This window comes from Stegostoma tigrinum, chromosome 13, assembly GCF_030684315.1.
Source record: "Stegostoma tigrinum isolate sSteTig4 chromosome 13, sSteTig4.hap1, whole genome shotgun sequence".
Classification (NCBI taxonomy): Eukaryota; Metazoa; Chordata; class Chondrichthyes; order Orectolobiformes; family Stegostomatidae; genus Stegostoma; species Stegostoma tigrinum.
Genome location: NC_081366.1, coordinates 6,386,499 through 6,404,623, shown reverse-complemented (window position 1 = coordinate 6,404,623; position 18,125 = coordinate 6,386,499). Strand labels below are relative to the sequence as shown.

At 39.6% G+C, this 18,125-nt stretch overlaps 1 protein-coding gene across 2 annotated transcripts in view; it reads right to left on the bottom strand.

Annotated features, from left to right (window-relative positions):
* Positions 1-11,963: 11,963 nt before the first annotated feature.
* Positions 11,964-18,125, bottom strand: part of LOC125458225 (protein diaphanous homolog 1-like) — a 324,879-nt gene continuing 318,717 nt past the window's right edge. For both annotated transcript variants that reach the window (XM_059650539.1, XM_059650540.1), the window contains one exon: positions 11,964-17,676. In XM_059650539.1, the coding sequence (XP_059506522.1) occupies positions 17,504-17,676 (173 nt within the window). In that variant the 3' untranslated portion in view covers positions 11,964-17,503. The remainder of the gene's footprint in view (positions 17,677-18,125) is intronic.

The window sequence follows — 18,125 nt, the reverse complement described above, 5'->3', positions numbered from 1 at the left end:
AGGTGCTGCACAGGAAGCTGCTGAGTAAGATAACAGCTCATGGTATTAGAGGTAAGGTACTAGCCTGGATAGAGGGTTGGCTGTCTGGCCGAAGGCAGAGAGTGGGGATAAAGGAGTCCTCCTCAGAATGGCAGCTGGTGACAAGTGGTGTTCCGCAAGGGTCAGCGCTGGGACCACAACTTTTCACTTTATACATTAATGATCTCAATGAAGTAACTGAGAACATTCTGGCTAAATTTGCAGATGATACAAAGATACGTGGAGAGACAGGTAGTATTGAGGAAGCAGGGAGGCTGTATAAGGATTTTGACAGGTTAGGACAGTGGGCAAAGAAGTGGCAAACGGAATACAACTTGGGAAAGTGTGAGGTCATGCCCTTTGGTAGGAAGAATAAATGCAGAGACTATTTTCTAAATGGGGAGAAAATTCAGAAATCTGAAGTGCAAAGGGACTTGGGAGTCCTTGTTCAGGATTATCCTAAGGTAATTTGCAGGTTGAGTCGGTAGTTAGGAAGGTAAATACAATGTTAGCTTTTATTTCAAGAAAACTAGAATATAAAAGCAGGGATGTACTTATGAGGATTTATAAGGCTCTGGTCAGACCACACGTGGAATATTGTGAGTAGGAAGGATGCACTGGCCCTGGAGCAGGTCCAGAGGAGGTTCATGAGAATTATTCCAGAAATTAAAGGCTCAATATATGAGTTCTGGGGACTCTGTGTCTCTATTCAATGGAGTTTAGAATGATGAGAGGAGATCTAATTGAAATTTACAGAATACTGAACACCCTGGATAGAGTGGGCCTGGGGAACATGTTTCCATTAACAAGAGAGACTCGGACCCAAGGCCACAGCCTTAAAGTAAAGGGAAGACCCTTAAGAACAGAGATGAACAGGAATCTCTCAGCCAGAGAGTGGTGTATCTAAGGAATTCGTGGTCATAGAAAGCTGTGGAGAGCAGATCATTGAGCATATTTAAGGCAGACATAGACAGGTTCTTGATTGGCAAGGGGGATCAAAGGTTACAGGGAGAAAGTGGAGGAATGGGATTCAATGGGCCGAATAGCCTAATTTCTGCTCCTATGTCTTATGGTCTAGCAAACCAAGCTCATCTCTGCTACCTGCTACAGCTGCATTGCTGTCTGCCAATGCTCACTGACCATAGCCAAACATGAAGAACAGACGGTTGGCTCGGGTACCAGAGAAATGTAGAAGTTCTGGATGTGAGTTTGCTCGCTGAGCTGGAAGGTTAGTTTTCAGACGTTTCGTCACCATTCTAGGTAACATCATCAGTGAGCCTCCGATGAAGCGCTGGTGTTATGTCCCGCTTTCTATTTGTCTGTTTAGGTTAACCTAAACAGAAAAGTAGAAAGCGGGACATAACACCAGCGCTTCATCAGAGGCTTACTGATGATGTTACCTAGAATGGTGACGAAACGTCTGAAAACTAACCTTCCAGCTCAGCGAGCAAACTCACATCCAGAACCTCAACCTGAGCTACAAATCTTCTCAAAACTCGCTAAACGTAGAAGTATCCAATGAACTGTACTTCAGTTACAATGCAACTAATGTAAAGGCCTTACAATATTTCTTTTAAAAAAGTAGTTGGATTTATATGCAATTCTGTACACCTCAGGATATTCCAACATGCTTTACAGTTGACTTTTATGCATAGCAAGCTCCCATCAAGAGCAATTCACCAAATAATCTGCTATCATAGATTTGGTTGTCGAATAAGTAACCAGCAGAACACCAGGCATAACTCCCTCGATTTCAAAGAGTGCTACAGGATGTTTACCTTTACCTGAGGTTTCCTTAAGTTGTCTCATCTGAACAATGGATTCTTCAAAAGTGTGGTAATATGCAGAAGTAATGCCTGAGGTCCTGCAGTTTGGATGTTAACATGTAAGCCTCTGACATGCAAGTAAGAGAACCTCTCACTGAGTCAATTTTGTCACATGTAGCATTACAGGAAACCAAAGTTTCACAAACACGATACCATGTTTTATGTAGTTCATGGAGGAATGTTCAGGGTTGGCATTCAAAGAGTCACAACTTATTTTTGTGACACATTGTTCCATTCAAAGTATCCTGTAACACAGCACCAGGTTCACCTTCTGCGATTCCTGTGAGAGTGCTGCTGTTCATTAATCTGCAACATTTTCTCAGGCTCTGTCATGTCAAGAAGCTGAAATGTTCAGAATACTAAATAATAACCTTCCCTGTAATGACAGTATTGCTCCATATACAAACACTGAAATTAGCAAGTCCACAGTGGAATGACTGCTTCGAAGAGTCATGTTGCTTTGATTCATATTCAGCCAAGCCAAACATAATCCTGTGCGTGGGCCTTGACATAACAAAGACTTAGTGAAGGCAAGAAGTATGAGTCACTATTCTGACTCACTTTAAAACCAAAGCAGTCTTCAGAAATTAACTCTATAATAAACATCTTTTTATTTTTGCCATTTTGTTGCTTTCTTTGAATAGTTTTGCATAAGCAATGCTGAACAGTCACTTATATATCCTTTACATCATCTCAAATGGATGTTAAGAATTCCAAGACAAAATACCTTCCCCAAAATAGAGGCAAGGCCTGGCTGATGTCTAGACATTAAATAATAATAAAAATGCCACATTCTGTGGATGTGAAGAATCTTAAATAGAACAATCCTGCATTACTGAAACTGTCTCCCTTTACACAGATGCTGCTGAACTTGCTGTGTATTTCCAACATCTTCTGTTTTAAAATATTTTCAAATGATTGATTATATGGTTATCTTCATTGTTGCTTATGGTTAATTTGTCTGCTGTGTTTCCAGCATTAGCCCTACGACCACAATTCAAAAGTGCTTTATTTGCTAAAAATTTTTGGAATGTCATGCGGTTGTGAAGGGTACTATATAAATGCATGTCTTTTCAAGGAAGCAGCAAGAGATGGAGGCACACTCATGACACTGATTGTTGGGCAGCTGAATTAGCGTCACACTGAACTTTGGATTAATTCGGACAGTGCAAAAGAGCAAAAGATATCTTGCTGGAAACTAAACAATTGCCATCCCCATTCTGTCCCCCTTAAATTCCCATCTGAGATTACTGAGCCTTTTGGGATAAAATAGAGAACTTTTGTCAGCTCTGACAGATCCAAAATTACAAAGTACACCTCTCCTGCCAAGTGTGGGCTCAATCATTTTCTAAGCAAAAAACATTCATCAATAAAAGCACAAACTGTAACGTAAAAAGAAACAAATCTTAACTATACAAGGCAGCAATAATATTTGAATATACTGGATCTCGCTCCTTAAATTTTCTCCCTCATTAATGGTCTGGATCCTCATTCTTGTTTTCAAATCTCTCCGAGTCCTCATTCCCTCACTATCCCTGTAAGGCCTTTCAGCCCTAGAAGCTCTGTCAGCATGGTAGCTCATTAGTTAGCACGGCTGCCTTGCAGTGCCAGAACCTTGGGTTCATTTCCACCCTTAGGTATCTGTCTGGGTGGTGTTTGCAAATTCTCCCCGCCACTGTAAGAGATTTCCTCCAGGTGTTCTCGTTTCTTTGTATAGTCCAAAGATGTGCAGGTTAGGTGGATTAGCCACACTAAATCGTATCTGGGGATGTGTAGGCTAGTTGGATTAGTTACAGAAATGGAGTGGCTGTGGGTGGGATGCTCTTCAGAGTGTTGGCGTGGGCTTGATTGGCCAAAGGGCCTGTTTTCACACTCTAGGTATTCCATGATGAAGGCCTGCGATAGAATATAGAACGGAATAGGCCCTTCAGCTCACGATGTTGTGCTCAACTTTTACCCCAATCCTAAGGTCTATCTAACCTCCACCCCTACCTTATATATCATCCATATGCCTACCTAATAGCTGCTTAAATACCACTAATGAGGCCAACTCCACTACCCTCTCTGGCAATGCATTCCACGCCCTGACAATCTCTGATTAAAGAACCTACCTCTGACATTTCTCCTATACCTACCCCCCTCACTTTCAAGCTATGCCCCCTCATAATAGCTATCTCCACCCTAGGAAAGTCTCTGGCTGTCCACTCTATCTATATCTCTGATCATTTTGTACACCTCTATAAAGTCACCTCTCATCCTTCGTCGTTCTAAGGAGAAAAGCCCTAGCTGTCTCAACCTTTCCTCGTAAGACCTTCCCTCCATTCCAGGCAACATCCTGGTAAATCTCCTCTGCACCTTTTACAAAGCTTCCACATCTTATCAGTTAATTTTTAGTTATCTGTTACAACTCTGATGGGGTGAGTTGCTGGCAACTGAGCTCCTCTACTACATGAGCTATACCTTTAGTGTGAACATTTTGATTCTATCATAAAAATGGCAAAATTGCTTCCTCGTTTTCTCATCAGGTTGCTTACATATCCTCAAAAGTAATGATTTTTAAAAATCTTATTCTTTAAACAAGCAGCAAGACTGGTTAGCAACCAGACTCTAATCTTGAATTAAACTATATCTATTAATTCCAAACACATTCACATGGCAAACAAGATACAATAGCTCTGCAAAGATGGTTCGGTTTTTAATCTCGAAAAAAAGCAAAAGGAGTTAATAGAAAAACACTACTTTGGATCGAGGTTCAAACTCAGATGATAAAATTGGATGACTTTCCAAAGTTCCCCAAGTTTCCTATTGATGAGATCCACGGATGGAGTTTAGAAGGGTATGGGAGGTACTGATTATTCAATTACAGAATACTAAGAGACTTGGTTGGAATGGAGTGGATTAGGAGAGATTAGGGCCCAAAGACAAAACCTCAGAGTGAAGGGATGGCCCTTCAGAACTGAGATGAGGAGGAATTTCTTAAGCCAGAGCGTGGAGAATCTGTGCAACCTATTGCTGCAGAAGGCTGTGGAGATCAAGTCATTGAGTACATTTAAGACAGAAATGGACAGGTATTGATTGGTCAGGGCATAAAGGGTTATGATGAGGAGAATAGGGTTTGAAAAACATATCAGCCATGATTGAATGGTGAAGCAGACTTGTGGGGTTGAATACCTAATTCTGCTCCTATATCTTACGATATGAATGTTGAATGTCACAGAATAATGGGAAATCTTCAGCTGACTTCAGTTCAGATGGAAAGTCAGTTAGACTTGGATCTTTGGGCAGAAGTAGCAGTTCAGCTTTCAGGTTTTCTGAGATAGTTAGAGATACTGATATCTGAATATTTCTCAGGTTTCCAAAAATACTTCATGAGATGGAACTGATTTGTTCGGTTAGTACTGCTTTAAGATTATTTTACTCTATCGGCAGACAGAGAAGGTCTTACTGTTTTGTCCTCCTACTGACACAGTCAAGTAAAATTACAGAAACTGATAGCTGAAGAGAGTTGCTGGACAACCTTCAGCAATGTAGGTTACATTTCTTCCAAATCAATATTGTTATGCAATTAAAAACAACAAACCTCATCTCTTTCCCTCTTAAAAGTCTTGGTTACCTCCATTTCAAAAGTACTTGATCTTCAGTGATTAGCAGGTGACCCACAACTTACACTACTGCTAAACAATTCCAAATAAAAAAGTCTTCTTCCAATACTTTGGTAGAATCTTTTAATCTAGCATGTACAAACAGTTCCATATTTCAGTTCCTCATGGTCCTTAAATAAAAATACTTGGCCCAAATAAATCACTGCACCATTTACTTATTTAGGCCCTAAGTTCTTAAACTCCGTCCTAAACTTCTCTCATTTGAAATACTTCTTAAAACCTATATTTTGACCAAGTTTTGTTTGGCACCTATTCATATCTCTGAAAATGGTTCAGGGTTAACTTGTGTTTTCTAATACATCTGTGAATTGCCTTGGAGCAGAGATATGAAATAAATACAAGTTACTGTTATTATTAAGTACAGTTCAGGAGCATGGTTCTACAGGTACCTCACCCGTTCCTCATTCTCAAGTCTTGTTAAGAGAGCAGGCTATTTTTATGTGTGGGAAATCACAGATGTTTCCATCCAATCCTCCTTGGACTTGCACCTATGCATTCTCTGAAACTATTACTCAGCATTGTGAACTTGCTCCCTCTTTAGACCTGGAGTACTGAAGCCAAAAGGAACTCTCTGTTACTGCTCCTGTAGAGATCAAAGAGCAAGGAATCAATCCTGGTAACTTTCTCACGTAGATGTGATTGCTTCACGACTCTGTGTATTCATGAACTTTGTGAAGCAGAGCGTCGTGGCATATTTATTCATGAATCTGTGAACAATGCAAATACAGATTTGAACAGAACATAATGTTTGCAGTGATAAACACCAGTTGCCACAACTACTGATGCACTCAGCGCCTCAACTGAAAATAATGCTAACCATCTGCAGTTGCTGAGAATATCTTGAAAAATGACACGATCTCCTGCCACTAACCTTTACTGTGATAATTACATTGAATCACTTTAACAGAGTCAGGGACAGGTTCCAATTAGCAAACAGAGAACAAAATCAAGGTTTGAGTTGATTTGGCTGCTCCAGTGCAGCTACCAGCCTTCTGAAAAGTTCTCATCAGAACTAAAGTTAGATGCTCCTTCCAACATTCAGACGGTGGCCAGGCTACTATTCAAGCATATACCTCAATTATTAGCTTAAATAAAAACTTCCTTTGTCTTGATTGTTCTATATAAAGCATTCTTTCAGAAAACCACAGGCTCCAACCTCTCCCTTCCTTGGCTTCAACTCAGCACAATGTCAACAACTTTGTGCAACTTAGAGATAATGGGAACTGCAGATGCTGGAGAATTCCAAGATAATAAAATGTGAGGCTGGATGAACACAGCAGGCCAAGCAGCATCTCAGGAGCACAAAAGATGACGTTTCGGGCCTAGGCCCTTCATCAGAGAGGGGGATGGGGAGAGGGAACTGGAATAAATAGGGAGAGAGGGGGAGGCGGACCGAAGATGGAGAGTAAAGAAGATAGGTGGAGAGAGTGTAGGTGGGGAGGTAGGGAGGGGATAGGTCAGGCAAGGGAAGACGGACAGGTCAAGGAGGTGGGATGAGGTTAGTGGGTAGCTGGGGGTGCGGCTTGGGGTGGGAGGAAGGGATGGGTGAGAGGAAGAACCGGTTAGGGAGGCAGAGACAGGTTGGACTGGTTTTGGGATGCAGTGGGTGGAAGGGAAGAGCTGGGCTGGTTGTGTGGTGCAGTGCGGGGAGGGGACGAACTGGGCTGGTTTAGGGATGCAGTAGGGGAAGGGGAGATTTTGAAACTGGTGAAGTCCACATTGATACCATATGGCTGCAGGGTTCCCAGGCGGAATAACAGCAACTCATATTCCGCCTGGGAACCCTGCAGCCATATGGTATCAATGTGGACTTCACCAGTTTCAAAATCTCCCCTTCCGCTACTGCATCCGTAACCAGCCCAGTTCGTCCCCTCCCCCCACTGCACCACACAACCAGCCCAGCTCTTCCCCCCCACCCACTGCATCCCAAAACCAGTCCAACCTGTCTCTGCCTCCCTAACCGGTTCTTCCTCTCACCCATCCCTTCCTCCCACCCCAAGCCGCACCCCCAGCTACCCACTAACCTCATCCCACCTCCTTGACCTGTCCGTCTTCCCTGGACTGACCTATCCCCTCCCTACCTCCCCACCTACACTCTCTCCACCTATCTTCTTTACTCTCCATCTTCGGTCCGCCTCCCCCTCTCTCCCTATTTATTCCAGTTCCCTCTCCCCATCCCCCTCTCTGATGAAGGGTCTAGGCCCGAAACGTCAGCTTTTGTGCTCCTGAGATGCTGCTTGGCCTGCTGTGTTCATCCAGCCTCACATTTTATTAACTTTGTGCAACTTCTTTGTTTTTGTCCCACCCACACCCAACACACTCACTTTAATAGACATTTAGCTCTTGACAAAATCACAACATGTGACTTTCCTGCCTTCAGACTTTGTCGTCAACCCTCATTTATTCTACTGATCCTGTTTCTCTAAGCAAGGTGCTAAGGACTCTGCTCCTGCTTCCTACATTCCTAATGAATTTAATTATGTTAGGTTAGCTCATTTGTGTATCACTCCAATAACACGCTAAATCTTGATGGCCAGTTTCTTTACTGTCTTCATGGTTGCCTTCACTCCTCAAGCCAGGAGTTCCATTCATTGAAATATCCATGAACTTTCCAAATGTCAATCCAAATTTGCTTTTTATCAAAATGAAGTCATGGCATGCCAGTAACATCAACAAACAGACCATTTTTATCGACACTACTTACTTTGGATCCTGCTTTTGCATCACCCACCTTTTCATAAAACACTCAGACAATGAAGAATACCATATAAGTGTTTACCTCCTTGATCAAAGAATTCCTACCGTGTGGAAGCATGCCATTTGGCCCATCAAGTCCAAACCAGCTCTCTGAAGAGCATCCAACATAGACCCACGTCCCTCCCCAACCCTGCATTTCCCATGGCTAATCTGCCTAGCCTGTACATCCCTAGTCATTATGGGCAATGCAACATTGTAAATCCATCCGACCTGCACGCCTTTGGGCTATGGGAGGAAACCGGAGCACCAAAAGGGAACCCACGCAGACGCTGTGAGAATGTGCAAACTCCACAGAGTTCACCTGAGACTGGAATTGATCCTGGATCACTGGTGCCGTGAGCCACCATGCCGTCCAGTGATGGTGGAGTCAGTCTATTCTTACTGGTATTGATTGAGGGACAAGTCTTGATGGGGATATTGGGTGATATCCTCTGCTCAACTTTGAATGTACTGAGTACTTTAGTTTGCGAGGGCAGATGGAGTTCCAGTTTAGTCTCTCATCATTCAGTGTTATCCAAGATGGGAGTGAAGGGAGGAGAGGAACCACAACCTTTTGTCTCAAGTACAACAGCATTCTCACTGTTGCAATGGATAAATGTGAACAAGACTGAGTTGTCTGAACTTCAGAAACTCAACTGATTGAGATCAGTCCACCTGTTGGCTGTAAGTTGGTCACTTGGGCATTGTTGAGCTACAGGTTACAACGTGAAACAATTCTGAGTGAATAATGTGTCTTGCTAGAGGAGAAAACTAACTGGGTTAAATCTAATAAGACTTTTTTTGGCTGAAAAGCCTCAAAAGAAGTTCTAAACATTTAAATAATTTGCATACGATCAATGTCAAGCAAAGAGCATTTGCTTTTACTTTCCAACACACTGTTAACTGGAGATGATAATCAAAGTAAAGACTTGACCAATGACAATGAAAGAAACAAACTCATGGCATTGTTTCTCTCGCCAAACGTTATTTTAAAAGCTACTGACATGATAGGTCGTTGACTCTCTGAAAGACATGGAAGGTAAGGAGGTAAGGCCAGAACTTTTAAGTGGTACAAACTTGGGCTCAATAGAACATTTTGTTTGTTACAGAATAGTTTTGAGGCTTACACAGTAAAAGCAGATAGGTGAAGATATAGATAATCAAATGGTCTCATCTAAACTTATCTTGTGGGAAGTAGAGGCACAATGATTTTATTCAGAGCCCCAGGTTAATATTTTGGAAACATGGTTTTGAAACCCACCATAGCAGATGGTGCAGTTTAAATTCAATAAACATTTGACCTAATGACAAACATGCAAACATTGTTGATTGTCATGAAAGAAACCTCATGGGTTCACTTACGTTCTTTAGGAAAGGAAATCAGCCATCCTCAACTAGTCTGGCATACATGTGATTGCAGATCCACAATACTGTACCTGCTTCCCCTCTGGGAGTTAGGGATGGACAATAAATGCTGTCTCAGCCAGCGACACCCACATTTTATGAACAAATAATCATAAAATTATATTGAGTTCAACTTTCAAAAGGCTGAACAATATAGGTAGAAGGTAACATTTGAGAGCGATAAGGAGTTACAGGAGTGGTGCATTTTGAGTCCACAGTGTGAATGCAAGGAGTAGCTGGCCCTTTGGAGGTTCCAGGAGGGAAAATGCAGAGTTCTCACAACACTGGGTCCTTTTGGCTACTGACTGAACAATATTTAGCTCTGGCAAACAACGTCTAATTTTTGGCAAAGGGGAGACATGAAACTTGATTGAAATTTTAGAAAATGTTGAGAAGGAATGGAAATGCAAGCTTGTATGTTAACTCATTAACAAGGGTTAATGCACCTCAAGATGAAACCTAACATGGAAAAATGTTGGAATAAATTAAGGAAGTAATTGCAGCACATCTGAAAAATAATAAGCTAATCAAGCAGTTACGATGGCTTCATAAAATGGAAATCCTGTTTGACTAATTTATTAGAGCTTTTCAAGTAAGTTTCAACCAGAGTTGATAGAGTGGAGCTGAGTGTGTGTTGTATTTGGGCTTCCAGAAGGAGTTTGACAAGGTACCTTACAAAGGATTAGTTCATAAGGGCCCACGGTTTGAAGTAATACATTGGCATGGATAGAGAATTGGCTAATAGAAACAGTGAGTGGGAATAAAGGGGTCTTTTTAAGGTAGGTGATCTGTTACCATTGGGTTTCCAGAGGGATCAGTTCTGGGACTGCAACTGTTTACAACATTTATTAATGATTCGGAGGAAGTGAATGTACTATAGCCAAGTTTGCAGTCGACACAAAAATTGGTGAAAAGTTGCAAGAGGGATACTCAGTTTACAGTGATTTTGATGAGTTAAGTAAGTTGACAAAGTGTAAAATGTGGGTAAACATGAAGCTGTTCATTTTGAAAAGAAGATCAAAAGTATTATTTAAATGGGCAAAAAACTCAAAGCTGCAATGCAGAGGGGCTTGGGGGTGCTTGTGCATGCAACACCGAAATCTAGCACACAGCTGCAGAAGGTGATCAGGAAGCATAATGTAATGTTGGCCCTTATTTCAAGGAGGTTGGAGAATAAGAGTAGACAATTCTTTCTGGAACTGTACAAGGTTCTGGTGAGATCATATCTGGAGTACTAAAAAGGTCTGGTCACCTTACTTAAGGAAAGATATCATTTCAGTGAAGGCAGTTCAAAGATGGTTCATTAGGATAAACCCCTGCATGGAGGTTAGGGGTCTAATCAATGGAGTTTAAAAGAATGATAGGTGATCTTGTTGAAACATCTACTTCTAATGGGGCTTGACAGGGTAAATGGTGAGAAAATGTTTCCCCTCTTGGGAAAGGCCAGGACCAGAGGGCATAGTCTCAGGTTAAAGGGGTGCTAACTTAAGGCTTAGATCAGAAGAATTTCTTCTGAGGTTTGTGTGTCTTTGGAACTCTTCACCACAGAGCGCTGTGGGGGCAAAGTCTTTGGCTACATTTTAAGGCTGAGATGGATTCTTAATCAGTAGGGGAATGAAGGGTTGCAGGAAAATGGATACAATGAATAGCAGATCAGCCATCATCCTATGGAATGGTGGAGCAGGCTTGAGGAGTCAAACAGCCGACTATTACTGTTCCTTTTTTCCTATGCTCTTATTAATAAGCAAGTCTTAAGATGAGAAAACTGGAGGAGATCAATGGGAAAGTTTTATTGAAGCAGGTAACTGCACCTCCTGCCAGCACTGATCTGGTCTGTCCAGAAGATTTTGCTATTCTCAATATGTAAGTATAGTATGCTTTTTCAAATCAATTTTGACTGAACTGTTCATTTGACCGTTAGAAAATTGGCTACCTTGAATGTACTTTTAAGGTGTATCTTATTACTATGAAGCCAAGACTGCTCGGAGTACCACCTGTGTTTTTTTTTAAAAAGATAATCCTCTATTTAGATAACATAATTCATGTCCTTGGGATATCTAAAAATGCTTTGTAATTGTGAGGCAACTTTTGCTGTGCAATACTGAGAATGAGCCTTATCATTATCATAACAAATTTAAAAGGATAGAAGATTTTGTGTGGGCATGTTGAAGCCTTGCAGGAATGGAGAAAGAGGTAATACTGTCATAGATACCTTAAAGTTAGCCACTTCGGAAAAAGGTACTAAAGTTGATGAAAATCTGATCTTTGTAGCAGCAAGATATCACTAATTCAAAAAAAAACTGACAAAGCAACACAGTTTGATAAAATATTTTTTATTATTTACAATTCAAATCAGAAATCTGATACAATTAGATATCAAAGCAAGAAACAAATTTGTATGAAAAAAGAAAATTCCTGGAAAAGAAAGCATATTTCATTATTTTCAGAATATTCCTTAAATTTAAAAGTCTCAGCTTCGGCCCATTTAGATTCTTGGTGCCTGCACTATGAAATGAGATGAAATGGCTTAATAGTCACAAGCTTTAAATACCTCAGGCCATAGTTTTTTTTACTCCAAACAATTAGAACACATATTTCATCACATTCAAATGCTGTTGAGAGAGAGAGAACCTATAAAAGTGATGCTGATTTTTGTGTATTTTACAGTTTCATTGACTTTGCGGAGGATAAATAATACTAATTTAGCCCTTACAGCTCCAGTGACATTGTTACAGTAAAATAAAACAAACCATCGTTATTACTAAGGAAAACAGCACAATATTCTGGAATTTTCTTGCATTCGATCCTCCAGTGTAGCTAATTAATTGTGAAGGCAACTTCCTGACTGCACATAGAAAACAATCTAATAAAAATCAACAGTGGTTTGACAACATTTAATAACATTTTTCTGAATAACGCAACACTGAATGAATAACAATTTTGACAGGTTATCCCTGGGCAGGTATTAGTAGTAGCATACAGGACATTCCTCACTTACACTCATGTTACATGATGCCTGGTAAACCCGATGGAATTGCTTTCCAATTGGACTTACTTACAAATTATGGATATAAACAGTCACTCTACAGTAGAATTATTGTAAAAATTACATTCATTCTCTGATATAGTTCTATTCCAGCAGTGACTTGCAGAAAATCCTTCTGAAGCAGCATACATCACTACACCATCAAGCCACAACACGTGACCCTTATATAATGCCATCCATAACTCTAAAAATATCTAAATTATTTATTACATATTTCTTTATTTATTTGAAGATGCATAAAGCAGTAGGGCAAATGATGAGAGTTGGAGGAGAGAAATTAAGAGTTCTAGTATGTAGGAGTCTAACTCAGGAGTTCAGCTCCTCTCAGTATTGGTGAGTTATATGGGTCAAGGTCACTTGGGACATTTGTTCCCAAATTTATACCTTTAAGTGTTACATGAGTTTGCTGCCAACCGTTTTGCAGAGGTACTCTTTCCATGGTCAAGATTCCAGCATTGAAGAAAATGTAGAGACCAGGAAAACAACAGATGTTATCGTGGGGATCCTATATTTAAAACATTGCAATAAACAGGATACTAGCATGGCAGGCAAGAGAAATTCAAAACTAGCTGACCAGCAACTTTTACTAACGTAGACATATTCTCAAACAAAACTGTGAACATGTATAATCAAAATAATATACATATATGAAATAATTGCAGAAAATAAATCACTTTACAACTTCCTAGTATTTTCCTTTGCAGCCTTTACATATTCAAAACGAAAGGAAATAATTCTAGTAGTGGCACTACTCTATGGTACCCTACCCATGATTCGAAATAGGTGACAATTTTAATCAACATACAGGGCTCAGTAATTGTGTAAACCTACAAGAGTCATATATAAATGGAACATGTATTTCTCAGATCTTCCATAAAGCAGTCAGTAGAATAAAAAGATGTCTGACATCACCTCCTCAAAAATCCATGCATTTCATATCTTAGTTAGTTCATTTGGATGAATCCTTATTTTGATACCACTTTTTCTTATGATTACCTCATCATCGTCATCCTCAAAGTGCTTAAAATAGCATTTGTTTCAGGGGAATTCTGGCATTTTCAATATATAAAGTCAACAATAGCCACATTTACAGTACATATTCATGAATTGTTCCAGCAGGACTTTTCCTTCACTCAGTGCAGCTTTTTAATGTAACTCTGGAGTATCCAGTGTTCAGTACATAGAGACTTTAAGAATTGGATCAGTCGTGATTCTCTCCAGGGGTGAATAATTGGCAGTTAGTCATCAACTGCCTCGTCACATGTAGGAAAGAATGACAATTTAGAAAATGGTGGAAAGCCTGTCAGAGAACTGTTTCCAGCAAGGGGCAGTGCCTTTCAGGGCGAAGTTGAAATAATTCAAACAAATTACTCTCTTATACAACTCACACATCCCAAAAGAAATGAAATCACCTGTAACTTTACCCCAAATTGCCTGGTCCTTAATGAACCATGTCCTTTCTAAAGTCATAGAGGCCAGCCTACTACCATTTACACATTAAGAATGTCTAAGCTCTACGGCCCTAGTTACCAAAAAAACACCTGGAGTATTGCTTAAGTGTAACAATTATGGTGGATGGAAAAGCACTTCCCTTGGACCTAAATGCATTCAAGTTCCAGTGCATTCACCGAACATTAAAGCACCAAGAATCCACATTACAGCGTCAATGATGAAAGCCCACTACCAGCAGAGGGGGAATGGCTGGAATTAATAAAGATAAAAGAAAGGCAAAATAACAACACCGGCTCTAGTTCAGTATACTTGACCGACCCATAATCATGACATTATATAAAATTTAGAAAATGCTCATGCCAAGGAGCAGTCATATGTTAAAAACTAAGAATGTTTTGACATGGGCTAGCAGAAGAACCAGTGTTATGACACAATATTGGTGACACTGCAATTATATTACAATGCAGGACAATGAATATTCTTTGGTTGAACAAAATCACTTGGCATACAGAACTGATCTAAGAGGAAGGAAGGAAGGAAATTCCAGTTGCACCTGATCCCAAGTGGTACATTAGACTGACGTTTAACATTCACAGTTATTTAGTCATGAACTAATTCTGTATTGTAGATTTTACTAGGTGGACAGTTCAAATCACTCAAATTAGAGTTGACTCACAGCGTCATAATCTAACAACTTCTGTGCTAGGGCAAGTGATTTGTTACTGCTCAGAAACTGGCTTTGAATGGAAAATTGAGACCTACCTGGGACAGTACATTAAGATGCTTGTGACAAATAGAGGAAACTATTAGAGGTTGACGTACAGTCCTGGTCAGGATTGATGTATGTTTAATTTTGACAATATGCAACTAAGGATTTCAAACATTCTTTACAAATCTCTTAAAAAATTACTCAAATAATGTTTCAATTTTATCGATTGCCATGAATTAGTGCAATTGCAGTTTTCTGATAGCTGAATGGATTTTGTTCCAACAAGTTGAGACAGGTTTACATGTTGAAAGGATTCTAGTTGCATGAACTGCTCAAATCCAGAAGGCAGTAAATAATTAAAAGGGAGAATTAACCAGATGCCAGTGAAAGTCAAGGACTAGTGGATGCTTTTTGTGATATAATTCTTCAGCAAATTAACCATTTTTCATTCATCAGAGCACCTCAAGTGTACATGTTGTGAACTATACAGAGGTTCTACTAGTCAAATACAATTTAAATCTTTGAAATACAAATTCTGTAAAAAGAATCACCTGTAAAGTGCGGATTTGCTTGTAGGTAGTAAGAAAAATACTTGAAAAAGTGAAATTGCACCCCAATCACTTGATATTTTCAAAGCTTAAAGAAAACTATTTAGTGGAAAAATATTCCTAACTACCCCCCAAAAAAGCTGGTAGAGAAGTTACAGCTATTGATCAAGGTGTGAAAAGGTTCACATATCCTCCAGAGCATGTCAAAACACAGCAGTAAAATCCTATGAACCCCAAGGCAATTCCCATCACTTTGTACAGATGACGGGACTCAGCAGGGATCAATCAGAAAGAATACAGCAGTATATCACCTGAATTGTTAAGTCAGAGCCACCTAAAATAAATTAGTAGTTGAGAAAGTATTATGGTCAAACATTTACTTAGTCAGGATTTAAAACCTCACAACCCTAACTGCGAAGGTTTTAGAATGAACAATGGTAATATTTTAGTCAATTAATGGAAGGCACATCTGGGGGCATTTTCCTCCAGTTCTCATTTTCTCTCTAATTTCAAGTTGTGAGAAAGTGATAGAGCTTTGTTTTGAATTGTTTCCTCATTTCCCATCCTGCAGTGTGGATATGACATGTTGTACGTGGAAGGAAATTTAATTGAATGGACCTTGAATGCATAAATGATCATTTTCTCAGCTAAACTAGATGAACTGTCATGAATATTAACAACAAACATGTACCAACATGTACAGACTATATTTTACCCTACAGAAACAATGATTAGAGTAGAAACTGGGGGACCAGAACAGAATAGAAATAAGGGGGAAATATTTTCCAACAGCGACATAACAAATCATGTAATTTGGTAAAAGAAATCTTGTTTTCTCCCCCCAGGGGCATTGATAGATGATGATCGTGGATGTTAGACCAACCCAACTGTTGCAACAGAACTTTTTTTAGGATTTTGTCAAAGGCATAAAAATAGAAATGGAAATAGAATTGAGAGAGAAAACAAACAGACAGGAATGATCCAGCAAAGTTTAGGAAGCTTCATGTGAACAGGGTGATAGGAATCATGCAACACAGTTTGCCATACTAATTCATGAATGGGCTCAAAATAAGTAAAAAATAAGTTAACTACAGCTTTCAAAGTAATATATGCCATTTTGGCAATGGTTAATTCGTCAGAAAATTCCAAAATGTGATCCTTATCAGAGTGGAAACCACCTCTGTAAGGTGCAAGATCATAAGTGCAGTGGAGCTGAAAAAGCAAATGCTGGAGTACTTTCCAATTTCTGAGCTTCAGAGTCACTGCACCAATATTGCAGTGGACAGGGCAGGAGAGAAAGAAAAAAATTCAGCTGTGTAGCAAAGAGGCTATAGTATTAAAAATGGCATAAGCACAGTGGAATTTCTGCCTCTCAAACTTCATAACATAATGACTATCATTACTATTTATTTTAAACTTTTGGCTTTATAGTTCATAAAATAATCAACACTTTGTTTTTATACTGTATGTGTCTCTCAATGCTGCACATTGATGTTTAAAAAGGATGGGTCAAGTGCTTCTGTACTATAGCGGCTTGCTATTTATTGTCAGCTCTTATACCACATGTCTATTAATAGTCATGTGCAATCTGTGATACAATAAGAATGTTTCCTCTCCATCTCCAATCAAATATTTTACAACACTATTAAGAATAAATGTGATTTGAAACACCTACTGATTTATTTTAAGTGGCCTATGAGGCTGATGTGCAAACAAGTTTATTTTTATCTCAATAACTCGTGAGTTTGACATAAAACTCACCAAAGATGAGAATCAACAGATGTGCTTAAAACTTGAAAATAAGTAAAGGCACCCAAAATATGAGCGGGTCATCTACACGAGACAAAATCTGCACTGCAGCATTGCCAAAAATTTATATAAGAGAACAGTATTACGCATTCAAGTATCAGCCGCACTGCCCCATTTTAAATGTACAAGAAGCCACCTGCACCATAGTCTGGCTAGAGACACCATGTGCAGGTGAGATTAAATTAGTCCCAAAAAATCCAACTATAACACACTGAGATTATTTCAAAAACATCAAACCAAAATCGATGAATTTATGGCACAGGATATTAAATTCCAGGCATTTTCCTATGGGTTTAATTGGAGCGTGTAAGAATGCTCTCCAACATCTCGTCTTGTTCCATCGGTGTTGTGACTTTTTTAGCTTCATTATCTACTTTCTGTTTCTTACTTACAGTCTGACTGATGGCATCGTCCTTGGTAAGTTCTTTGGCAAGAACAGAGGTCATAGCATTGCCTCTTCGATTAGCTGGGTAAAGATAGAAGACACAGGAAATTAGCCTTCCTGTTGTGTTGCAACATTATAATCAATAACTTTAGCAATTGGAGATCAGACTCCTGAAGCTACGAAGTTTCCAATATTTCAGGCATGATTCCAGGACAGAAAATATTACGACTGAATGACAATACCAACAACTCATCAGCAAGATTCCAGTTAGGCTGGGCAACAATGAGAATTTATTATCAGGATACTTGAAGCTAAAATGAGCGATTATGAAGATATCACTGATACTTTAATACCACCTAGTGAATTTAAACATCTTGGGTATCAGGTCAGCTAAACATCAAATTTTCCTCACTCCAATGTTCATACTCAGTTGTGCCTGGAAAGGTTGAAATTCAAATGGTGTTGATGGCATGGGATATCCCATGTGGGTATCCTTTTTAGGTCACAACAGGCTGTCGATGAATGCTTTG